This window comes from Anolis carolinensis, chromosome 1 (genome assembly GCF_035594765.1).
Source record: "Anolis carolinensis isolate JA03-04 chromosome 1, rAnoCar3.1.pri, whole genome shotgun sequence".
In the NCBI taxonomy this organism is placed as follows: domain Eukaryota; kingdom Metazoa; phylum Chordata; class Lepidosauria; order Squamata; family Dactyloidae; genus Anolis; species Anolis carolinensis.
Genome location: NC_085841.1, coordinates 59,523,733 through 59,549,659, shown reverse-complemented (window position 1 = coordinate 59,549,659; position 25,927 = coordinate 59,523,733). Strand labels below are relative to the sequence as shown.

The 25,927-nt window shown below is 36.1% G+C and overlaps 1 protein-coding gene across 15 annotated transcripts in view; it reads left to right on the top strand.

The window, feature by feature from the left end:
- Positions 1-25,927, top strand: part of ryr2 (ryanodine receptor 2) — a 394,137-nt gene that overhangs the window by 264,464 nt on the left and 103,746 nt on the right. For 14 of the 15 annotated variants that reach the window (XR_010004274.1, XM_062975188.1, XM_062975184.1 and 11 more), the window contains 16 exons: positions 75-195; positions 1,080-1,249; positions 2,166-2,386; positions 3,209-3,299; positions 4,692-4,832; positions 7,006-7,169; positions 8,237-8,315; positions 9,611-9,700; positions 10,397-10,534; positions 12,136-12,213; positions 14,156-14,231; positions 16,564-16,690; positions 18,143-18,258; positions 18,948-19,012; positions 20,137-20,258; positions 25,341-25,390. Coding sequence is in view for 14 of the 15 variants with exons in the window: in XM_062975188.1 (XP_062831258.1) it covers positions 75-195; positions 1,080-1,249; positions 2,166-2,386; positions 3,209-3,299; positions 4,692-4,832; positions 7,006-7,169; positions 8,237-8,315; positions 9,611-9,700; positions 10,397-10,534; positions 12,136-12,213; positions 14,156-14,231; positions 16,564-16,690; positions 18,143-18,258; positions 18,948-19,012; positions 20,137-20,258; positions 25,341-25,390 (1,849 nt within the window). In the remaining variant the exon portion in view is untranslated. The remainder of the gene's footprint in view (positions 1-74; positions 196-1,079; positions 1,250-2,165; positions 2,387-3,208; positions 3,300-4,691; positions 4,833-7,005; positions 7,170-8,236; positions 8,316-9,610; positions 9,701-10,396; positions 10,535-12,135; positions 12,214-14,155; positions 14,232-16,563; positions 16,691-18,142; positions 18,259-18,947; positions 19,013-20,136; positions 20,259-25,340; positions 25,391-25,927) is intronic. The other variant, XM_062975204.1, reaches the window with a different exon arrangement.

Genomic DNA, 25,927 nt, shown 5'->3' with positions numbered 1-25,927 from the left:
TATGTGACCATTTTCTGATGTCAGAATTTGAATACTAATGATAAAAACAAATGCTTTCATTGCTCCTTTGTTAGCTAATCCATGCTGGCAAAGGGGAAGCCATTAGAATCCGATCTATTCTGCGATCTTTGATTCCTTTGGAGGATTTGGTGGGCGTAATTAGCATTCCTTTCCACATGCCAACAATAGCAAAAGGTAAGGCAATTACTGTTTTTCTTCGTGACATTTACATTTTTCTTAAAACCTGACAGATTTAACACTACTTATTATCAGTGTAATGGAAGTAGAAATTAAAATGTTTATCCTTCCCCCATTGCTCTTGGAATGTACGATATCAAGAAGAGCAGCAGCCATCTTGGTGTAGTGCTACAACAACTCTGTATGTGGGAGTGAGATGAATTAAAGTTGGATAGAATTGCTGAGTGCCCTCAGCAAATAGCAAAGATGTAGAATAAAATTTGGATTAAAAAATATTGTCCATTATTTTTGAAGTGACCCTTGTAGCCTAGCCTAGCATGGCATTTGATTTTACGTTGATTTCCTTTAGTGAGTGACTTTATTTGATTTAAAAATGCAGATTGAAGCTTCTAATTTGCAAAATGGTATGAGAACATGACTATCATACAGTGATTAGTGTAATGTAAGCTGAAAATGCACATGTAGGATTTTCGCACTATTTTCCACAACAAGAAGGTTAAACTTGTATGTTGAGATGCTTGGAAATTGGTATTGAGATTGCTTAGTTTCTGGTTGCTACAAGCCAGTGTTTCTCAAACTGTGCTCCTCCAGGTGTTTTGGACTTCAGCTCCCAGAAATACCAGTGAATTTACCAGCTGTTAGGAATTGTGGGAGCTGAAGTCCAAAACATCTGGAGGAGCACAGTTTGAGAACCACTGCTACAAGCCCTTTATTCATACAGACTTCGCTCAAAAAATGTCCTATTCACATAATAAGCTTACCTTTCTGCATAAAAACAATCTGAAGACTGTTTGTGTGCTCAGTGTTCTTGGTAGGAAGTAACTCTGTGATGTAATTTTCATCTGTGAAGGAACTCTATAATTGATTTCTCTTTCCTTCAGATGGTACTGTGGTGGAACCTGATATGTCAGAGGGGTTTTGCCCAGACCACAAGGCAGCCATGGTATTATTCCTTGACAGGGTCTATGGGATTGAAGACCAAGATTTTCTTCTACATCTTCTGGAAGTTGGCTTTTTACCAGACCTTCGTGCTGCTGCTTCATTAGATACGGTACAAAATCATTTCCAATTGGTAGTTTATCTCTTTGATCAGTCTGTGTATATTTTGAATGTACAAAAGTGTGATTATTAAGTCAGATTCTTGATCTAACTTGTTAGATAAGGAAGACTTAAAAAACATTTTAAAAGAAAAAATAAGACTTTTTTATTCAGTGAAACTTTTCATAACTAAGTAATATGTATTGCGGTACTATTTTAAAATATTTTAATAAATATTTAAATTAGTGAATAGTATTTGTATTTGGAGAAGGAAATTGAATAAACAAATAAAACTATGTTAGCAGGAACTTCCTATGCATTTTGGTTCCAGAAATGTTTATAGCTCACCTAACTTGTAGGTTTAGTTTATATGACAGATGCATATGAATTTGCATTTTTATTTTAAAAAGATGCGCCTGAAGGCTTGTGATACATATTAGCGAGGTTTTGAAAGAAAGAATCAGGTATTCATTTCAAATATTTGAGGCATCTTTTTTTCAGAAATATTTTTCTAAACTAAAGGTTGTGTTTTCAGAGTCTTGGGAACCCAATGGTAGTTGTAACATCAGAATATATATGTTTCTCTTGTAGGGCTTATCGAATGTTTAAAAAGGCATTCCCAACTGGCTAGTAAACACACGCATTACAAGCTGCAGCATAGGAGCTGAGCTTTCTGTTACAGGCAATGAATAACAAAAATGAAGAAACAAGGAGTATGATGTGAATTGAATGAATAATCAGTTACATTTGAGGATTTGAAAAAAATACACTGAAGATATCTATAAATATTATTGAATACCCCAATGCCTTTTTATTCTTTGGAAAAAACCCTTTGCCCTTGCTGAAAGCAAATGAAACAGAATGTAACCGTGTTACTGTGTATGCAGTAAAATCTACCTGTCTGAATAGCTTTACCATTTCTTTTATAGGTTGCTCTGAGTGCTACAGACATGGCCCTGGCTCTCAATCGGTACCTCTGCACTGCTGTTTTGCCTTTATTAACTAGATGTGCTCCTCTTTTTGCTGGCACAGAACACCATGCTTCTCTTATAGATTCCTTACTACATACTGTATACCGACTTTCCAAGGGCTGTTCTCTTACCAAAGCTCAGCGGGACTCTATTGAAGAGTGCCTGCTCTCCATTTGTGGGTAAGAATAAAGACATCATTAGGAAAATGTGCAAAAAACATTCAGGATGATGATAGTTATAGACATCAAGATTACTTATATCCTGACTATGTGCGAATGTATTTTGAGATCATAATAGAAAATCAGAATAGTGTACCAAATATCTCCTTGGGAGGAAGCTCGACTGAATTTATTTATTTACATCATTTCTACCCCGCCTTTCTCACCCAAGGGTGAGAAGGCTGCTTACAATAATAGGCAAAAATTCAATGTCTGACACAATACATTCAAACAGCAGTTCAGATAAATAAATAACATAACATAGTAAAATACATAATACAAAAGTTAAAAAACATCCAAGTTAAAATCCATTCATCTAAAATCCTCATACGTAAAGGTGGTTTGATTGTTTATATAGTACTATTATCTTTTGATTCATACATAGATAGCTTTGGACTGCATTTCATAAACTGCAGTCCATGACACTGAAATATTGGGAGAAGCAACAATGAATGATATAGGGAGCTGTAGATGAAATTATTTGCTTTGTCCCTTGCGCTTTTAAGTATTTTTGTTTTACTATGTCCTAGGTATAGAGCACATTTCAGCTGGGGAGTGGTGGTTGTTACGGCATCAATAAGGGACATACCTTACAAACACAGCTGGTATTTGTTAGACTTGCCAAAGAATTGCTTTTTGTAAGGATTGCGTGATTTAATATTACAAGGAAATGCAGTACAGATCCAGAGTTTCCAGTTTCCTGTTTTGTGTGGCTACAATTTGGACATGCATACTTATATTGTTCTTATATTATATTGTTCTTTCCTTTTTTGTAACCTGTAGTCAAATGAGACCTTCAATGATGCAGCATTTATTGAGAAGATTAGTATTTGACATTCCTTTACTAAATGAACACGCAAAGATGCCTCTTAAGGTAATTGCCATCTTTCATCTTCACTTCTGTAATATTTTATCAGTCCCTCTTGCCCTCATGTTCCAGAAGAAAGCATGGTTCTGATATTAGAATTAGCACTGTCATGTGAAGGAAATATTGCAAAATGTGGTCAGTAGCATCTTGTATAACCTTAAGAACATTCAATTTAGAATAGCTGGGGTAATTCGATTCAAATTATTTTAGTTCCAGCTTAGCAGTTCACTATTATGCTAAGCTTCAGTGCTGTTGTGCTGTTTGTCTATGCACATACTTGTCATTTTAAGGGTTTCAGTGACATGTCTGTAAGCTGGTCATAATTTGAATTTGAGGACAATTGCTGATTGAATGCTCTTTTATGCAGAGTAGAGGCTTTCACCTGCAGCAATTTTACATTTTACAATTCATTTTCAGACTTGAACCCCCTTGTGCCAACTCCTATGCTTTTTCAATTGCTTCTACTGTAGCTTTTTACTTGCTCACCAAACCTCCAGAGTATAAAAGGGAAGTGCCCGGAAAGATGAAGTATTCATCCAAAGCAGGCCTGTACAATCAGTGAGCCTCCGACTCCCAGAAGCCCTTGCCAGCTTGTCTAATTGTAAGGAATTCTTGGACTTGAAGTCCAAAACACCTGGAGAACCACTGGTTGTGTAGGCCTGGTTTAAAGTTTTTTGATTATTCAACATTTGCTTCCTCGGCAATTAGTAAGAAGAGACAGGGGCAATTCCTGTACACATTCTGAAAAAACTTTACAGGGTTTTGAAAAAGTTACTATATATTTATAGCAGTAGTTTCTAACCCATGGGTCGTGACCCCAAATGGTTTTTCTGTGAGATCACTGGGCAGTGGTAAGCTATGAACATTTAAAAAAAGGAAAACAAAAAATCATGTCACCCAAATGTCAGCATGCTTATGTTTTGAGTTTTACTCCCCTTTGTTTCTACATAACTCTGTGATAGTGAATTTCAATGCTTCTTCAATTGAAAACCAAAACAAGAAAAAGATTAAATGTTGAGAATGACATGAGGTTGGTATTAACAAAAATCCAACTGTGAATGTTTAAGCTTGGTAATGAGTTACAATTTCAATCATTGCATTAAATACATTGTAAGTTAACATTATTTTGACTTATATAATACTGCAAAATATATTTTGATGTGTTTTCATTAACCCTATTAAAAAGCCTATTTTTAATGTATTGGGGTTGCGGGTCACTTTGTCTCTATGAAATGGGGTCGCGGCTTGAAACCACTGGGAATCGCTGATCTATAGTAGAGTAAAAGCAGCAAAGATCCATGAGACATCTTGTACTAACCGTTTTGTTCTGGCATAGCTGTTACCCACAGGGTTTACACTGCACTGTCAAAAACTGAGCTATTCCTTTTTGTTTTGTAGTTGTTGACAAATCATTATGAAAGATGCTGGAAGTATTATTGCTTACCAGGAGGATGGGGTAACTTTGGTGCTGCTTCAGAAGAAGAACTTCATTTGTCCAGAAAGTTGTTCTGGGGTATTTTTGATGCCTTATCTCAAAAGGTAACTTTTTAATTTATTTTACAAGTAGTAACTCTCATCCAAAGATGACTGCATAGGATTATTTAGCCTATTATATGGAAAATTGAATTTACTGCAAATTTTGGATGCTTCTCTTTGGCTGATAATACAGAAATACATACAAGAGAAAGGTTTTTTTTTTTTTTGGTTTGGCAGTATAGAGTGCTATCCAAGAATAAATTTAATATATCAGTAGAAATGTGTTGTAAATGACCACAATGCTTACTTTTAAGATTTAGCACGTCACAATAAAATACAGAGACTTAAATTAAGGAGCAGTGTTTGGAGAAACTCTTCTGCTGAGTTTCTCCAGATTACACCCTCATTTTCTCTCCACGTTTGCCTTATTTATTGGTATGCAAAACTTTTTTCCTTCATTGAAATTCACATACATTTTAAGGATCCTCATAATTTGTACATTTATTTGTTCAGTTTACCATATTTACACAACTTTTATCCATTGATTACAATGTATTCCTGCATATATTCTGTTCTCCACATTTTAACTGATTCTGCTTTAGAATATGTGCATTTCCTTCTGGAGCGTTAACAGATTTTGAATGCTTGAGGTCTGCAACTCTTTTTCTTTCAGCAGGTTTTGAGGATAAACAAATGATACTTTAGCAAGTCTGAGAAAATTACATTACAATTTAGTAATCACCAAGGCGATATATTGGTAGTTATGCACAGATAGGAGGATATTTCATGTGCCTCGCAATGAGTACAAAAAGGGATTCCTAGTAAGTGGGGAATCTTTGTTTAATTCCACCAGTATTGTAGAACAATGACAAATGTGCATTTCCCCCATATCAATTAGGTTTTCATTTGTATTGGATATTTCTCATTTCCTTTTGTCAAAACTAGATAGTCCTTTCTTGAATTAAATACAGTAGAGTCTCACTTATCCAAGCTAAATGGGCCGGCAGAAGCTTGGATAAGCGAATATCTTGGATAATAAGGCGGGATTAAGGAAAAGCCTATTAAACATCAAATTAGGTTATGATTTTATAAATTAAGCACCAAAACATCATGTTATACAACAAATTTGACAGAAAAAGTAGTTCAATATGCAGTAATGTTATGTTGTAATTACTGTATTTATGAATTTAGCACCAAAATATTGAAAACATTGACTACAAAAATGGCTTGGATAATCCAGAAGCTTGGATAAGCGAAGCTTGGATAAGTGAGACTCTACTGTATTGCAAAACTACAGAGCAATGCCTTAGTTTTTTCTTTAATTTATATTGTATCTCATGTTTAATTACTGGATATCTTGGGTAAGAGAGGAAAAGGACTGAACAACTCTCTATGACTGCTGTGATCAGGACAACTCCCCTCAACTCCACAAAGTTATCTATATATATAAAGAGTGATGGCATCAGGGCAGCGGACAAAACAACAAAACTACAGGCCCTCCAACCTCGAAATTTAACAACACAACCCATCATTCACGGCTCTAGGTTGATACAACAAAAAGAAAAGAAAAATAAAGTCCTAATTACAGGGAGAGGAATAATAGTTTTTATCCAATTGCTGCCAGTTTGAAGGCTAAGCTCCGCCCACTTGGTCTCCTAGCAACCTACTCAGCCCAGGGGACAGGCACAGTTAGGCCTCACTTAGGCCTCTTCCACAGATTATCAAATTTTAACTGGATTACATGGCAGTGTAGACTCAAGGCCCTTCAACACAACCCATTTAGAATCTTATATTATCTGCTTTGCACTGGATTATCTTGACTCCACACTGCCATATAATCCACTTCAGTGTGCATACTAAACATAAAGACAACCATACAACAGACATTCAATACCACCACTACCTCAACAATTTCTCACCAACACCACCAGACAATGCCACAGCAACGCGTGGCCGGGCATAGCTAGTTTCTTTTAAATAAACTGACAAGTTAAATGTTAAGACATATCTGATATCTAGTTTGGCTGTAAGCAGCCTATCTTTGAAATGCAAGGTTGCCTGTCAGGCAAGATCTCGTTCTTGTAATGATGAAAGTACTTGAATGTAATAACCTGGATGGCCTGAAATGAAGATGATAACTTGTTTAATGAAGGATTAGTAATTTTCTTGCAAAAAATAAGATATCTTTTGGGGGCGGGGGTTGCTAGATCTTATGCATTCTGTTTTGTCTCTGCAGAAATATGAACAGGAACTATTCAAACTAGCTTTGCCCTGCCTTAGTGCAGTAGCAGGAGCTTTACCGCCAGATTACATGGAATCAAATTATGTTGGTGTGATGGAAAAGCAGGCTTCTATGGATTCAGATGGAAATTTTAATCCACAACCTGTTGATACTTCAAAGTAAGTATTTTTTTAACAATAGATTAAAATAAATATGCATGATATTGGCTGTATCATTTAAAATAATTTGGAAATTTTCTTCTGTGCCTTTAAAATATTTGTGTTAGAGTGGAAACTACTATACTAAATAATCATCAAACCATTTTTTAACTGTTTGTGAAATGTGTTCTTGTATTGGAGAGAGAAAGAATCCATGCACTATGAGTTTCGTCCAACATCTGTCTAGAACAAGCAAGGGAATTTCTGCCATCATCAGAAAAAATAGTGTTCTATGGAACATCAGAACTTTAAAATGCCTTTTGTGGGATGATTTATAAATGAAAAATATTGCTTTCATTAATGCAGTTACAGTCATTAAGACTGAGTTAGTGCCTATTTTTATATTTAATTACTTACAGCTATAACCATTTATTACACAATATTTTTTTTCTATGTAGACTCATTCAGTTGTTGTTGCTTTGTGCCCTCAAGTTGTTTTAGTATATGGTGATCGTAGGTTCAACCTATCATGGGATTTTCTTGGCAAGATTTCTTTTAAAAGAGCTTGTCATTGCCTCCCTCTAAGGTCCCTTCTACATTGTCATATAATCTAGATTATCAAATCAAATAATTCACAATATCTGCTCTGAACTGGATTCTATGATTCTACATTGCCATATAATCCAGTTCAAATAAAATAATCTTTATTTTATATGGCAGAGTAGATGGGGCCTGAGGCTATCATTCAATTAGTGTATGATACACCGGGAGCCCCGGTGGCGAAGTGTGTTAAAGCACTGAGCTGCTGAACTTGCGGACCAAAAGGTCCCAGGTTCAAATCCCGGGAGCGGAATGAGCGACCACTGGCTTAGAAATGGAGATGAGCACCAACCCCCAGAGTCAGACATAACTGGACTTAACGTCAGGGGAAAACCTTTACCTTTACTTATACTACAAATTGTCATGAATGTTAAGATTTGACAAATAAGTACAATGATTACAATATGAAAAAGTGGTTTTTTTAAAGTTTTAAAATGTAGAATTTATTATAATTAAGATGAATGCTTGTCTCCTTTCTTTTTTCCTAGCATTACAATTCCTGACAAACTAGAGTACTTTATTAATAAATATGCTGAACATTCCCATGACAAATGGTGCATGGAAAAGGTAATCCGTGTGATGTACATGTCTCTCTTTTGCGTGTATATCTCAAAGCATCTTTAAAGTAATATTCATTGCTTAAGAACCCAGACATGTTTTTCATTTCAGTATAAATCATGGAATCTTGTTTATTCTGCACTACTAGAATTATTTCATTTCATTAATCAAAACATTTAAAATGTTTTAACTTTCTGTAAATTTCATCAGACAAGCAGTCCAGTTTTGTCATTTACTCATGTCTAGTTTATACTTGCATTTTTCATTACATATATGGATGGCAGCATTTGCATGATTGTCCTTTAAAATGTTGTTTATCAGATAGATAAATCTAGAAAAATGAAAATACATAAACAGTGAGGTTGGCACCTACCACCAGCAGCCAGGATGAATCTCCACTGATTTGGCACCATCAATATATATATTTCCTTACATGTGGCCAGTTTTGTAACTAGCATAATCTTGGCATCCCTTTCTTAATTGAGAATAACTTGGGCAGTGTAAGCTGAATACATTCATAAGTGGATTCAGAACTTTTCAGAGAAAATATGTTATATTTACTCTTAAGTTGGACCAACCATAAAATCATGTAGTATTGCCCCACCTCCACAGCTCAGTCTATGGTCCACCAGTATTTGAGGGATTAATCTTTTGTAAGAGATTTTATTAATAATAGTATTTCTGCAGATTTCAAAGCTCTTGCAAGCCTGCTTATATTTTTCTTTTCCGTTTGGGTAATGCAATTGTTTATATAATAAAATATATCCAATCATAACATTTTTTATATCAGTTAAACTGCTATGGCTCCGTATTATAGAACCTTGGACTTTCTAATTCCTCAAAGTACTTAAAATTTTGTAGGAACTTACTTTGAATTTCATTATGGAAGTTCTCTTGCATAAAGTTCTCAATACCATTTGAAACTACAAATCACAGTATCTCATAGCATACTATTTAAATGGTATGAAATTTCTCTAATTGTGTTGTGTGGGTCCATCAAAGAGCAGCAGTATATATTTGTTGTTAATCTATAATAGCATATAAGCTTGCTGTTAGTATGTAAGAATAAAAGTGAAAGTTCATACTTGCAGTATTTAAAAGTTACATGTAATGAGATGTAATGACTAGAATGTAGGATTTCATCATAACTGCTATAGGAAATGTAAAGATTAGAGTATACAAAATACAGATGGTATTTGGAAGGGTGAGTGTAATATACTGACAGCATGCAAAGAAAGCATCCAAAGCACAAATTACATCAAGATTCCTGATCAACTTATCCCTCCTTTTTTTAACTTTGTCAGTTTGCAAATGGGTGGATATATGGTGATACATACTCAGAGTCTTCAAAAGTGCAGCCATTAATGAAACAATATAAACTATTAACAGAAAAGGTAAGAAGTTTGTGTCAAATGTTTCATTTGTAGTAATCTTTCTTATTTCAGTTATTGGAACAAGTAACCAGGTTTGTTGTTTTTCTCAAGAATAGACATGTGACAGAATGCATTCAAAGTTCAGAAAGCAAAATAAATAACCTCTTCCTATGGGGTGACAATTTCCCATCAATTTACATCTTTTCTTCCAACCTGAGAGAAAGTTTTTCAGGAGCTTCAGAGAAGGAGAGAAAAAAACCCAAAAACATTAGAAACAACCACATCCCAGACCTTTCTTTTTCCTCTTGACTAGAACTAGATGACAGGTCATTAGACCCACAAAAAGTATGTTCGATATTCCAGAGTAGCCTACCTGATGGAGATTATCTTCACATATCATGTAGATGATCATAAACCCATCCTTGCACTTTCAATTCTAAACATATTTTTGTTTCATTTTACATCAGTGGCATTGATTGCAGTTGGAGTTGCTTCAAAAGAGTGTGCATAAATTGAGCTAGATCTCTTCATTCAGAGATCTACTTTTGCAATATGCGCTTGCTGGGTGATGTCTTGAATCAATAAGCTTGAATGTTAAGTCAGCTGTGATGAAATGTCTGAAAGCTATCCTGGTAAATTACTGGGAGCATTTTGAAAATTGTAGTTTCTCCAATAATTGCTGGTGACTACTAGGATTATCACATGTGTTTTCCCTAGGAAAAGGAAATTTACAGATGGCCTATCAAAGAGTCTCTGAAAACCATGCTTGCTTGGGGATGGCGGGTTGAAAGAACAAGGGAAGGCGATACTATGGCTTTATACAATAGATCACGTCGGATATCACAGACAAGTCAGGTATATCATGCATCCACTTGCTAGTATTTCTTATCTTTCTATAAAGAACAATAATCCCTTATAACCTCTGGTTATGTATATTGATGATAAAGAATTGATTTAGGGCACAGAAGATTTAGCATGAGGATTTGTTTGCAGTTATATTTTCACATATTAAAAAGAGTGGTGAGAAACATCAAAGCCGTTTCTGTATGCAGTTCTGAGTACATGTTAAGTGTGCCTTATTCAAATATTTGGGACCAGTATTACACAGATTTTTTTGAGATTTTGGATTATTTGTACACACACACACACACACACACACACACACACACACACAATTTTTTTTTACATAATTTTGTGCATGAAACAAAGTTTGTGGACATTCAACCATCAGAAAACAAATGTGTCATATGGACAATTCTGGACTTTTCACTATTTTGGATTTTGGAAGAGATGCTCAAACTGTATTACAAGTAATGTGAATTTTGCATTACTGTAATCACAATCCACATGTATTTCAGATTTCCTATTTTTAACCTGCATGGGAGAGAGTTAGTACAAAAACATTGCTTTGTGTGAGTCCCCCCCTCCCTATCCCAATGAGAATTTCAATGGTAGTTTGTATGTTGTTAGGTTTAGAACATGACATACATTTCTTATATTTATGGATCTAAATTTGAATTCTAGGTTTTTTCCTAATGGAAGAAATTTTCTCCATAAATGAGATTAACTGATTAACAATGTATTATTTTTACTTATTTTCATCACCAAAATGAAGCACCCCAATAACTTAAAATAGTAGATTTATTGACATATTTTTTCTTTGCAACAACATGACAGATATCTGAAATTTGTTTAAAATTTTTCAGATTACAATGTAGTGGAATGACTGTATTGTTTGTCTAGTTCTGTATGTACTATGCAACAATGATTTCTCTGCATGAGTCATAATTGTTGGATCATGAGCGATAAATAGACTAGAAGAACTGTGACTACTTCTGATAAATAATTACTATTTCAATACTTCGTAAAATCTTCATATCTTAATCTTTAGATAGTTGCAAGGGGAGAGTATGAGAAAGTCAATTGCACTATTCATGATTAATTGTGCTATTTTCCTTTTGTGAAAGGTAAACCCTTTCTTCAAGGGGCATCAGATGTAAATTTTAAGTAAAATATCTTCACTTTCATAATACAGTCATTATGACTAAAATAACTAATGCTGGATGCAGTAAAATCATTAGCATCTATCAAAATATTTGTAAGGTCTTTTTATTAAGGACCTGCATGTTTTATCTTTTGGTTCTAACCTGTATGTTTGTCATTTACTTTGATCCTTCTAATTGTCAATTATTCATTAGATTAAATGGAAAATTGACAGAATGGAGTTCAAAGTGTACAAAAACTGATAATTTTGTACTAAGTGAATTCTTTTAAGTATACGGTTTCATTAATCTGCCATATTATGCAGTTTAATATTAAAATATATGTAAACTGAATACATTGTCAATTGCCCCTTTCCCTAATGATTCATTACTATAATACTTATCCTTTGTAAACTAACACTAAACTTTTGTATCATTCATCTTTCCTTTAAACATCTGTTAATATTTATTCAGGTTTCTGTAGATACTGTCCATGGCTATAGTCCCCGTGCAATTGACATGAGTAATGTTACCCTCTCCAGAGAACTGCATGTAAGTTATATCAGATGTAATGTATTAGCAACAACGAAGGAAGTGTTTGCTACTTTTCCACTATATAACCTAAATTCTCTCCTTATCTCTTAGTGGCTACTGGCTACCCTTCATATATATTAAAATATTTGAAATTCTACAATTATATACCATATGGTGGAGCCCCGGTGGCGAAGTGTGTTAAAGCACTGAGCTGCTGAACTTGCAGACCGAAAGGTCTCAGGTTCAAACCCTGGGAGCAGCATGAGCGGCCGCTGTTAGCTCCAGCTTCTGCCAGCCTAGCAGTTCGAAAACATACCAATGTGAGTAGATCAATAGGTACTGCTCTGGTGGGAAGGTAATGGCGCTCCATGCAGTCATACTGGCCACATGACCTTGGAGGTGTCTATGGACAACGCCGGCTCTTCGGCTTGGAAATGGAGATAAGCACCAAGCACCACCAGAGTCAGACATGACTGGACTTAACGTCAGGGGAAACCTTTACCTATACCATATGGAATAAAATATATCAAACTACTTTTAAAAATTGTTTAGAAATTTAGTATGCTTTTCACACTTTCTTTGTTTTTAAATATATCAGATCAAGTCACTGATTTAAGTATACTGGCTGCAAGCACACCCTGAGTTTTCTGTTTGGCTTTTCTTGTTGCTACAATAATAAAAGCACCTACTGTTTTGAACCCCTGTCTTAGGCAGTAAGGAATGATATTTATATATACAAAGAGATTTCATTCATAACTAATGTTGTTTCAACAAATCTATAGAATTTCTCTCTGTTGTTTTTTCTTTTCTTGTATTGTTTTAACGCTGTCACAGTATTTTGTAATTTTCTACACAGAGTCCAGAATCAAAACATAATTTGTACCAGCAAAACTGAGGGGAAACTATTCTTACAGCATCAACAGGCCCCTGTACACTTCCTAAATTTGTTCTGAAAAACTCTGAAAGTACCCAAAGCCAATTTTGTGACAGTGCAGGTGGGAAGGTTCTTTGTGGTAGTGACAAAATATCATTGGTTCAATTGGTTTTAGATTCAACATTTGGATCATCTCTACTTCCCTCCTTGCTGAGATCATAGAATTGCAGCTTAAAGGCAGCTTGATAGCATGGTGGTTATATCACGTATGCTGCAAACATGCACTGTAGCACTCTTTAAGACCTTTAAACTGGAATAAGCAAAGTCAGGGAGTACTCCAGAATAGAGCCCTTAATGCTTACTTGCGTGATCTAGTATAAGCCATATCACATAGCTAAATCAGCTCTGCAGAATGTGAATCTCTACACAGACACAGAGCACTCTCCTGATCTGCACATGCGTATTCTGGGGTGAAGGGTGAGAATGGAAAAAAAATGCCCACATTCTCCATGGCTGTCAAGTTGCAGATACTGCAGATCCTGAAATTGGTTCAAAGCCAGCCTCTGCTGTGCATGCAAGCAACATCTGGCGCAAAGTACCAGTCCTCACTGTGAGGGCTGTTCGGCAGTGGAACTCTCTGCCCCGGACTGTGGTGGAGGCTCCTTCTTTGGAGGCTTTTAAGCAGAGGCTGGATGGCCATCTGTCGGGGGTGCTTTGAATGCGATTTCCTGCTTCTTGGCAGGGGGTTGGACTGGATGGCCCATGAGGTCTCTTCCAACTCTACTATTCTATGATTCTATGATTCAATGTAATCACCAACAAAGTGAAACTTCTTCCTTCTATAGTAGTTACACCCTTGATTAAGTGGTCAATGTGAATGTGAACCCTAAGCCAATATATGTTTGAGACATATCTCAATCTTAGATTTGTAAAATTTATTTTATTAAGTGGTTATGTAAAAACAATATCAAAATTCACTTTTTTCTGGAACAACTTTTGCAAAAATATATAGCTTAAAAATGTAAAACATAATTAATGTATCATTAGTCATTCTTTAAAAAGTACTGTACAATTTCCTTCCATCAGGCTATGGCTGAGATGATGGCTGAAAACTATCATAACATATGGGCAAAGAAAAAGAAAATGGAACTTGAGGCAAAAGGTAAATCTTCTGCTAAGTAAAGTGTGAAAAGTTTCTGGTAGACTGATCTGTCCATAGCTTGGGCTGTAGAAAACTACTTTGGGCGTTGAGTCCTGTGAAGCCTCTGAGGATGAGAACGAGGATTTTCTGGTTGATCCTGGTGTTTCTGTGAGGGAAAGCAAAAGTGTTTTTCAAGACGATGGGAATATTTTGAGTAGGTCTGTTGTCTAGAAAACAGGCAGTGATTCTCATGAGAATCGGCCAAGGATAGACTAGGAAAGGAATGTGGAGGAGGCAGGAGGGTTAGAGTTAACCCAGCGTTTACAGATCAGAGGAAATAGTGCAAAACAGAGACAAATCCAGTGTTCCCAGAAACTGAAAAATAAATAAAGGGGACCCAGGTGTGAGAAAGAGTGATGTCATGGGCAAGATGCAGTATTCTTAAGGAATTGGAGTCAATGTTCGGTGGGGAGATCAACACTGGATTTTCATGTGTCAAGTTGCCTGTCTTGGGAGCGCCGAGTTAGGAGTTCTGCTTTTGGGTCTGTATCTTGTTTTCCTGTTTAAGTTCTATGACTCTTGTTTGGATAACCAATCTTGTTTCAAATTTCAAGCCTTTGGGATTATAGTCAAGTTTAAGTATCAAGCCTTTGGATTATGGTCATGTTCATGCTTTTAAGCTTTTGTATATAATTTTAATTTAAATATAATTAACCTTGGATTACAGTTTGTTGCTTTTGCCTTAAGTGATTTTTTGGAATTTCTATTCAGAGTTGGCCATTGCTTTTTGTTAAACTTCTGGAAATCTAGCTCATTGATGTATTTTGAAACTGTTTTTATATTAGATGGACAGGCCTTGGACTATGATATGAATTTGCGTGGTTTTAATTGATGTTTTAATAATTTTGACTATTTAGATTTTAATTGTAACTGTTTATTTGGGAAATTGTATGTTGTTGGCATCAAATTGTTGCCTGTTGTAAGGCCACCCTGAATCCCCTTCAGAGTGAGAAGAGTGAGGTACAAATGTGGGAAATAAATAGATAGATACTCATTTCTTAATAAACTTACTATTCTTGTTCATTTGTGTGGAGTTTGGGTGAAAAAGGGATCAAGTAGGCAAAAGCATTTCCATGTCTACCTTGAAAAATATGGGAAATAACACAATTAACATAGGTTCCATTTTCAGGTTTTTCTATGGCACCTTTTTTGGTTTTGATATTTTAAATGGCCAAGATTTTTTAAATGAACTTTTGTGAGATTTTTATGTTCCGAGATTAGTAAGCTACATACATTTTTCTTATAAGACTTATAATATAATTATAAAACCATACTGCAGATACTTCAGGTTGAAGGAATCACAATACCTTAAATCAGACTTGTCCACATGTTACATCCATGTTACATCCACAATTATCAGAGTATTATCTGTAATTCACATTGCAATAGCAAACAGTTCAGATGGAGGACCTCCCTGATTATTTTAAAAGACCCTCTAAACTGGGCAACACATAATTAGGATTGATGTGCAATGACTTCTTTTTTGTTATCTTTGGTGGCAGATACCACAACATTTATGCACAGACCTTTTTTTTGTTTTGCTCATCTGCTGTTGTTAATGTTATTGTGTTTTATGTGTGGCCCAGACAATTCTTCTTCCAATGTGGCCCAGGGAGGCCAAAAGGCTGGATAGCCATGCCCTAAATGTATTTATTACATCACTTCTACACCACCCTTCTCAGGGGACTCAGGGCGGCTTACAATATAAACATATACATCAAAAACCAGTTATCAGATTTAAAAATCCATCGAGATTAAAAATTACAATAAAATTAAGAGTATACATTAAAAACATACATAATTATACATTTAAATATACATTTAAGGCGCTTTTCATGTCCAGGTGGGGTCTGTCAGTAGGTCATATATTCATGAGTCTAGCATCACCCCCAGACTGCGCACCTGCGCCTTCAGGGGGAGTGTGACCCCATCCAGCACAGGCTGTAACCCTATACCCTGTTCGGCCTTCTGACTGATCAGGAGGACCTCTGTCTTGTCTGGATTCAATTTCAATTTGTTGGCCCTCATCCAGTCCGACACAGTGGCCAAGCACTGGTTCAGGACCTGGACAGCCTCCTTAGTGACAGGAGGAAGGGAGTGACAGAGCTGGACATCATCTGCGTACAGATGACACCGCACCCTGAAACTCCTGATGATCTCTCCCAGCGGCTTCATGTAGATGTTAAACAACAAGGGGGACAGTACAGACCCCTGTGGGACCCCACAAAACAAATGTATCTTACACAACTGTTACTTACTCTTACTATTTTGTTATTTTCCTAATTCACAATAGTGGGAGGAGGAAACCACCCCTTACTTGTTCCCTATGATACACTGACAGCCAAAGAAAAGGCAAAGGATAGAGAGAAAGCTCAAGATATCCTGAAGTTCCTGCAAATCAATGGATATGTGGTCTCCAGGTAAGTAATCTAGTGTTACAGTGTTTTGGGGTCGGGGTGGGTCTTAGTAAAATATTCAAGGTGTATTAATGGTGCTTTAATGTAAAACAAACCACAGAAAAAAATATTTTTTCAACAATTTTATAGCGATAGTCTGCTGTGTCACACAATCTAAAACAATGCTGGGATTCATTTTTATTGCTTTCTTGATTTGTAGCCTTTATTAAATGCTAGTTTACAGTCAAAGGATAAACATTTTCTTATGAAAAGGCGGTGCTAATTTCTTTTAAAATTGGTGCCAAAAAACAAGTTTAGTAAAAAGGAGAAGTTAACACAAGTATTCTTAACTGTAATACATTTTGAAGTAATTGTTTCTTTAATCCTTGAAATTAAAGACCTGATAAAAGAACACTTATAAATTCTGCTACTCCTGAATCTAAACACAAATCAGAATTCTATTTGCCATCAAAATCAGTCAGTTTCTGCCGTCAGCGAGGCAATTCACCCTCCATGCACACAAAATATGTATATTTCAAAAGTAGGCGTGTAGGTATATATTTTGAAGATATTGTGCTCAAAATTTACTATTCATTGAAAAATCACTTTGAAATGTTTAAGCTTGAAAAAATTATCACAATCATGTGGTATGTGTTAGCTAATAATCAACATCTCAGCTGAGATAAAATGGAATGAGATGGAACCATGAATGCTTTTATGAACTTCTTTACTTATTTATAGCAACAATCCAGGGTTTGCCATTATACCTAGATTGTGACACTATTGTGCACTATTTGTGCATGCCCTGCAAAGCAGAATCACAGCCTCATTTACAATCCTACATGAAAGCAAGTGCCAACAATTTAATTTGAATATAACAGCAAACTATGGCTCCCTCAGAAAGGATGAGAAGGTAGCAAAGGGGAAAGTACAGAAAGCCAAGGCTTGTCAACATAGCATTTGGTACTGGTCCGATCCTCAACCAAAACTTTTAAAAGTGTGTTAATAGAAAAGAATATAAGCACATCAAAGATTGTAGTACCAAAAAACCCAAAAAATAAGATAATTGCATGAATAAACAATAACAGAATTTGCACACACATGCATACAAACAAAATTTGATATACTGGTGTGTGTGTGTATACACACACACACACACACCTAATAAATACATAGAGTCAATTAGTTACATAGCATGGCTGTGTACTATACAGAAATTTACAACCCATCAGTTAGATCAGCAAAACATATTCAAGAGCATGGGCTGTTGCAATTTGAAACAATATATGGAACACATTTTTAAAAAACTTTATATGATGTAGTATTAAAGAAAATTGTTTAAAATTGTGTCATTAGGCAAATAGAGATTATTTTAGCTAACTCTTTGTTGATTTGAGTGTGTTAATGAAATCTGCTTTTTCAGTATCTTCAGTTTCTTCTTAGTTCATTGGAAATGTTAGTATTCTTTTATTCCAGAGGTCTAAAGGAACTTGAGCTAGATACACCTTCCATTGAGAAGCGATTTGCTTACAGTTTTCTTCAGCAGCTTATACGATATGTAGATGAAGCCCATCAGTATATTCTGGAGTTTGGTAAGCCATATTTTTTTAAAAAAAACTTTTCTTATTATATGTTGTGTTTCTAGAACATTTTGATATTACTGCTTTGATAATCTGGATTTTGCGGCAGTGTAGAAGGGGCCTAGGAGACCACTTAAGGGGCCAGTACTGGAAAGCACCACACCAACAGACAGTTCAAAAGGAATCAATTAACAACAAGCCATTGGTCAAGTCACATTGCCACATCCCATATTGTTTGGAAATTAGTCCGAACAACAATAAATACTAAAGAACAACAAGGCAGTCTGAATTAAGAAAAAACCAAACAAATAGAAAATAGATTTTTAAATGATAGAATGTGTTCTTTTATAATACACTGTATTAGTTTTCTAAAAATACTTTGAGAAGGTTTTTTTCACACACACATAAAATCTAGAACTTCCTTAAAACTTCAAGAAAATGTTCCTTTTGTAAGAATTTTTTTCATGTCACTGCATATTTGAGGTAGAAGAGGATTGTTTGGAAAAAATAAGTATATTGAACAAAATGAGTTTATTTTGTAGTGCACGGCAAGCTAAAATTAAGAATGAAGCTTTCAAAATAATTGAGATATGTATATGAACTTGATACAACAGTAAGTGGAAACCATACAAAGATGTACAATTTGACAATAATATTTAATTTAAACATGTATCATTTATCTTTTTTGCTTTTCCATACAGATGGTGGCAGTAGAGGCAAAGGAGAACAATTTCCTTATGAACAAGAAATCAAGTTCTTTGCTAAAGTAAAGTATATTATTCTGGTTTTCAGCTATTAATGGTGTTGTGTTCATCTTGTGGCCTTCAAATTAACTCCAGTAATGGCAACTATAAGATGAACCTTTCACAAGGCTTTTTTTGGCGAGATTTGTTTGGGAAAGGTAACTTGCCTTTGTTTTTTTTTTTGGATCTGAGAGTGTGTGACTTGCTCAAAGTCAGCAAGTGCACATTTCCAGGAGCCGGACATGGCCAACTGGTCACTGGGTAGGAGAACAGTTTGTAAATATCTCGGAGGTGGCTTCATAGAGGTAATGGAGTGGAACCACTATAGTTTCCTATTTCTTGTGCTTCTTTCTCTTTGATAATATTTTATTGCATTTATCATTGGTTAAAATACTGAATCAAAAGTAATGCTTAAATATTAGAAATTAGAAAAAAAAAGTCTCATGTCTTTTCCTTATCTTAGTGTTAAAGGGCTGATGGCTTGATTTTTGAAGGGGACATGACTACCATCTAAACATATAACATACTCACAATGTATCCCAACCTGCATTATTATTATTATTATTATTATTATTATTATTATTATTATTATTATTAAAACTCAAATTGTCCCTTGTGCCCTCTGTGAGGGTTGGAGTAATTTCACAATGCTCTATTACCCTAGGCTACTTTAGTCCAGTAGCAGGAAAGAGCTGAAAAAGGCTATGCTGAAAATAGCACTTTTAAAAGTTTCTCCAGCCCTGACCTCTATTAAGAAATACCTCCAACTCCCTTGGTTCCCTTGGTGAAAAAAATTGCATGATATAAAAATTACAGTAAATTAGATATACAGGCAATCCCCGAGTTAAAAACATCTGACTTACAAAATGGGGTGAGGCAACAGGAAGTGAGTGAAATCTACCCCTAGGATGATAAATTCACTCCTGAAAGAGATATTGTGGAGAGGTGTCTCGACTGAAGCTTTATCACCAATTCTTGTTTCTATAATATATCAGCTTAAGAACAATCCTACAGATCTTGTTTGTAACTTGAAGATTGCCTGTATGTTAAGAAATTCTTAATTGTCACAAATTGAGTAATAAGAGAAGTAGCAGAAAAGACCCAATAACCCATGTATTTTTCTTTTTGTCCCATATATTTATTTCAGGTTGTACTTCCTTTAATTGATCAGTATTTCAAAAACCATCGACTGTATTTCCTCTCCTCAGCAAGCAGACCCCTCAGCAGTGGTGGGCATGCCTCTAACAAGGAAAAAGAAATGGTAACAAGGTAATAAATAAATAAATACAATATAAAAGCTTATTAGTATATTATGAAACAAGTGTAAAATATACACAGAATTGTTTACCTTAGATGTCAATCACCTACAGATGTGATTAACTTTGTTTCTCCCTTTCTCAGTGTTAGGAGTTTACAATGCACTTGCTACACCTCATATATGTAGCAGTATTATCCTAAAATAGTTTGATTAGTTGCTTTGTGAACTTTTTATTTGATATATATGAATGTGTTTTCAAGCAGAAGTGTAACAACTGAATTTCAATTAAGTTGTAAATGTTTGGCCTATATGTGCTGTTCTTTTTGTTTTTTTATGGGGGTCTTCTCTTCTGTCTTCTGGATTAATGAATGCACTTTGGATATGTTCTAAACCAGATTGTGAGCTCTTACTCCTCTGGTACGATGTACTCCTCTGGTACTACTAAGGTCATTTTCATGTGACTTTTTAGTATCACCCTTATCTAGTCATTAAAAAAACTTATTTGAGATAGCTGCTGGTGTATTGTTTCAAATTATGTTCTATTCTGTTCATAGTAGGAGCTTCAGTTTGCAGGAATTGTCCTTCCTATGAGTGGATACTCTTTCCATCTGTGTAAAGAACATTTAAATGGGAAAAATGCAGCATGTTAAATGAATGAATTCATATCTACTTAAGCATTTACTTTCTAAAAATCATGTTCATTTTTCATAATTTATATTTGGTTTTGAAAGTTATTTTAAGCTGACTTGGGCTCTATGTTGCCACAAAGGCAGGATTTTTTTTTAAAAAAAGAAAATACTCTCCTTCAGGGAGATAGGGCGAGTTATAAATAAATCATCATCATTATTATTATTATTATTATTATTATTATTGACACAATGACGTTGTATGACACAGCAAACAAGATAGATATGCTGGATTTCGTTTCACAAAATCACAAGTCGAACACTTCCCAAGTGTCTAGGACTGTGTGATGTATTTTCGGATGATGCGTGCAGATCCCAGTAAGGTGGCCTTTTGCAGTTGGCAGATCGTAATTTTGTCAATGTCTATTGTTTCCAAATGCCGGCTGAGATCTTTTGGCACGGCACCCAGTGTGCCCATCACCACTGGGACCACCTGCACTGGTTTCTGCCAGAGTCTTTGAAGTTCAATCCTGAGGTCCTGATAGCGGCTGAGTTTTTCCTGTTGTTTTTCTTCAATGCGACTGTCACCTGGGATGGCAACATCAATGATCCAAACCTTGTTCTTTTCCACAACTGTGATGTCTGGTGTGTTGTGTTCCAGAACTTTGTCAATCTGGATTCGGAAGTCCCACAGTATCTTTGCGTGTTCATTTTCCACAACCTTTGCAGGTTTGTGATCCCACCAGTTCTTAACTGCAGGGAGGTGATACTTGAGGCATAGGTTCCAATGAATCATTTGGGCCACATAGTTGTGCCTCTGTTTGTAGTCTGTCTGTGCAATTTTCTTACAGCAGCTGAGGATATGATCAATGGTTTCATCGGTTTCCTTGCACAGTCTGCACTTTGGGTCATCAGCTGATTTTTCGATCTTGGCCTTGATTGCATTTGTTCTGATGGCTTGCTCCTGGGCTGCAAGGATCAGGCCTTCTGTCTCCTTCTTCAGGGTCCCATTCGTGAGCCAGAGCCAGGTCTTCTCTTTATCAGCTTTTCCTTCAGTTTTGTCAAGGAACTTTCCATGCAGTGTTTTGTTGTGCCAGCTGTCAGCTCTAGTTTGTAGTGCGGTTTTCTTGTACTGGTTTTTTGTCTGCTGTGCTTTGAGGAGTTTCTGATTTTTGACTTCAATCAAAGCAGGTTCTTCACTTTGTTTTACATATTCTGCCAGGGCATGTTCTTCTTCTTTGACTGCTTGTTTTACTTGCAAGAGTCCTCTGCCCCCTGATCTTCTAGGCAGATACAGCCGGTCAACATCACTGCGAAGGTGCAGTGAATGATGAATGGTCATGAGTTTTCTTGTTTTTCTGTCCAAATTGTCCAGTTCCATCTGTGTCCAGTTTATGATGCCAGCAGTATATCTTATGACAGGTATGGCCCAGGTGTTTATGGCCTTGATGGTGTTGCCTCCATTGAGCTTGCTTTTGAGAATTTTTCTGACCCTTTGTGTGTATTCTTTACTGACCACAGTTTTCACATGTTCATGCTTGATGTTGTCCAGCTGTAATATGCCCAGATATTTATAGGCCTCTGGCTGGTGACACCTTATTGTTTGGCCATTGGGCATATTGATGCCCTCACTTTCAATTATTTTTCCCTTCTTCAATGCCACTGTCGAACATTTGTCCAAACCAAACTCCATGTTGATATCAGTGCTAAAAATTCGGACAGTGTTGGTCAGAGATTGGATTTCAGTTTCCGTTTTCCCATATAGCTTCAGGTCATCCATGTACATCAAATGTGAAATTTTGTGAGAATTCTTAGATGTTTGGTAGCCGAGATTTGTTTTTTGTAAGATTGTTGACAGAGGGATCATGGCAATAATGAAAAGCAGAGGGGACAATGAGTCTCCCTGGAAAATTCCTCTCCTGATGTTGACAAGTCCATAACTTTCATTTCCAACAAACAGTTCAGTTTTCCAGTGCTCCATCATGTTTTCAATGAAGGTGCCAACGTTTTTACTAATCCCGATGGCATCCAGGCAATTGATGATCCAGCTGTGTGGGAGTGAGTCAAAGGCCTTTTTGTAGTCAATCCACGTCATGTGAAGATTAGCTTTTCGGCTCTTACAGTTCTCCAGAATCATTTTTTCAATCAATAACTGGTCTTTTGTGCCCCTGCTTTTCCGTTTGTTGCCTTTCTGTTCATCTGGCAAGATGTTTTTTTCTTCAAGATAGTCTTGAATTCTGTCAGCTATGATGCCAGTCAGTAGTTTAAACATAGTGGGCAGACACGTTATTGGCCTGTAGTTTCCTGGTGCTGCTCCTTTTGCTGGATCCTTTTGTATCAGGTATGTTCTTCCAGTTGTTAGCCATTCACTGATACTTCCTTTCTGCAGCATCTCATTGAATTGTTGGGCCATTTTTCCATGTAAACTAATCAGATGTTTGAGCCAAAATCCATGGAGTTGATCACTACCAGGCGATGTCCAGTTCTTGACTTTTTGCACTCGTTTGCTGATCATTTCAGTTGTTATTTCCATCAGTTCCATTTTGTTCTGTGAGAATTTTCCTTCAAACTCCTTTATCCACCCAGCGTTTTTGTTGTAGTTCTTATTGTTTTCTCAAAGCTCTTTCCAGAACTTCGTTGTTGCAGTTTTCTCTGGCTTTATGGTTACTGTGTCTGTTTTTTGGTTCAAGCTCTGATAGAACTGTCTTTGGTCTGATTGAAACAGTTGATTTTGTCTGTACTGGATGATTCTGGCTTCATACCTTTCAATTTTTCTGGCTGTTGCTGTAATTTGTTCTTTCACAATTTCCAAAGCTTCTTCAATTTTTCTGGTGTTCAGCCAGTACTTTCGGATCAGATATTGCTTGATTTTGTCATTCTTCAGTTTCTTCTCTTTCATATTTTTCAGGTTACTTGCATCTGATCTAAGCTTTTTGATTTTCAACTCTAGCCTGACCTTCCACTTTGGTTTTCCAGTCGATTTTCTTTGGGGCTGCCTTGGTTGTAGGAGCCCAAGCTCTTCTGTTACTATCACTGCTGCACTGTAGGCATACTGGTTTGTTTGTTCAATTGATGTTATTTGGACAGTGGAGAGTACTGCATTCACATCTTTCATGAGAGGCGCCAGGTGTCTCTTGGGCACTGTTTTTAGAGTTGGGAGCCGCTTTCTTATTGCATTTGCTGCAGCATGAGCCATGATCTTATCCTTGAGCTCTTGTTGTCTTGCTGTCAAGGTTCCTGGTGGTTCAGCAGATGTTTCAAGTGCTGGTTCATGAAATTCTTGCAAAAGCTCTTCTGGTTCAATCTGTTCCACCATTCCAAGTGTTGCTGAAGTCTCTGCTGCTGTCTGTGCTGTGGTCTGATGGTAATTTACTTTGCAAATTTTCTGGATTTCTTCAAGTTCAACTTCACTGAACACTTTGTTTCTGATTATGAATCTTCGTTGGTCAGCCAGTCGGGGTTCTGTTATCTGTGAGTCAGGGTACTCTTGTTTCCACAGTTGATGCATCCTTTTTTGGTAGCCACGCCTTTGAGGTTCAGATTTGTAGTAGCATTTCATAATTGTGCGGTTTTCTGGTATTGTGTATTTCTGCCGCTTCTGTGACTGTTCATTTGGGGTTTGATGATTCCGTAGCCCGCTTGTCAATGGATGTCCAGAATCAGCAGCATCCACCGCGGTCCTTTTTATCCTGGGCGACGACCGAGCCAGTATAGACTTCGTTTGGGTTTGTTTCTCCATAATGCTAATGGGTTAGGTGCTCTTAGTTCTGCTCCTCAGCTGAGGCCTCTCTGGCTTGGTTGGACCTACCGGTAGTTACACTACCGTCAGCACAGCCCTCAGTCATCATTGGAGCAGTTAAGCCCCCCCCCCCACCACGTCAAGGTGGCACCTGCGGGGGGGTTATTATTATTATTATTATTATTATTATTATTATTATTATTATTATTGAAACACAAATTGAGGCACTGAATAACTGACCTTTGGGCAGAGTTAATTCTACATCAAATAAGGTTTTCTTTCAACAAAAACAATTTTTGAATATGATTGTATTCATATAAAACAAATTTAATAGGCAGTGCAATAATCAAAAACATGTTACTGACTCAGACAGAATCTCTTTCTGACTCTTGTTTTCATGTCAAAAAATGATTGATGTTCATAAACTAACATTTTACTTCCTAATATTTAGTGACTTTAGAGTTTTATAAAAATTGTTTCAAAAAATAGTTTTAGTATCTTTTTTTCTTTTCCTTTAATTATAAACATGTGCATACTCAATCATATTTGTTATAGAGCTGCAGTAGAAAACATTGTTACTTGCCATTCTACATTTTAATCAGAGTTATTTTTTTTCTGCCAAATGTCATAGTTTCTGTTTCTGGCTCATATATCAGCTATTACTTTTCTTTCTTTGTTTTCATGTCTCCCTCCCTCTCTTTCTCTCTTTTTCTGCCTCTTGTCTATAGCCTATTCTGCAAACTTGGAGTACTTGTCAGGCATAGGATATCACTGTTTGGTAAGGAGACCCTTGACAAATACTTGTGTGAGCATTCCTTGATTTTCTTTGTCATTTTGTGCCACTGTGTGCTAAATCTTTGCATGATGCATGATTGCATGGCCGGTGGTGTGATCTTGGTGGAACACTAATAATCCTCTACAATAGTCAATTGCCATGATTTTAAAAAATTAGCCTAGAAATTCCATCTTCTCCCCAACTTTATTTTGATAGTTTGGTTTTTTAAAAAAAGATTCAAAGCAAATATATATCTATAGATACTAGGAGAAGGCATTGTATTTGAAGATATGTGTTTGTGCCCCCATAGATTTCACAAGGCTTTCTTAGGCAAGGAATACTCAGAGGTGGTTTTGCGAGTTACATCCTCTGAAATATAGCCTACAGCGCCTGGAATTCATTAGCAGTCTCCTATCCAAATATCAGTTGATCCTGCATAACTGCCAATAACAGAGTATGGTGCATTTAGGATATTTAGGCTATTTAGGATATTTATTAAGATGTAGTATGTTATATTCGAAATGGTCATAAGCATTTTAC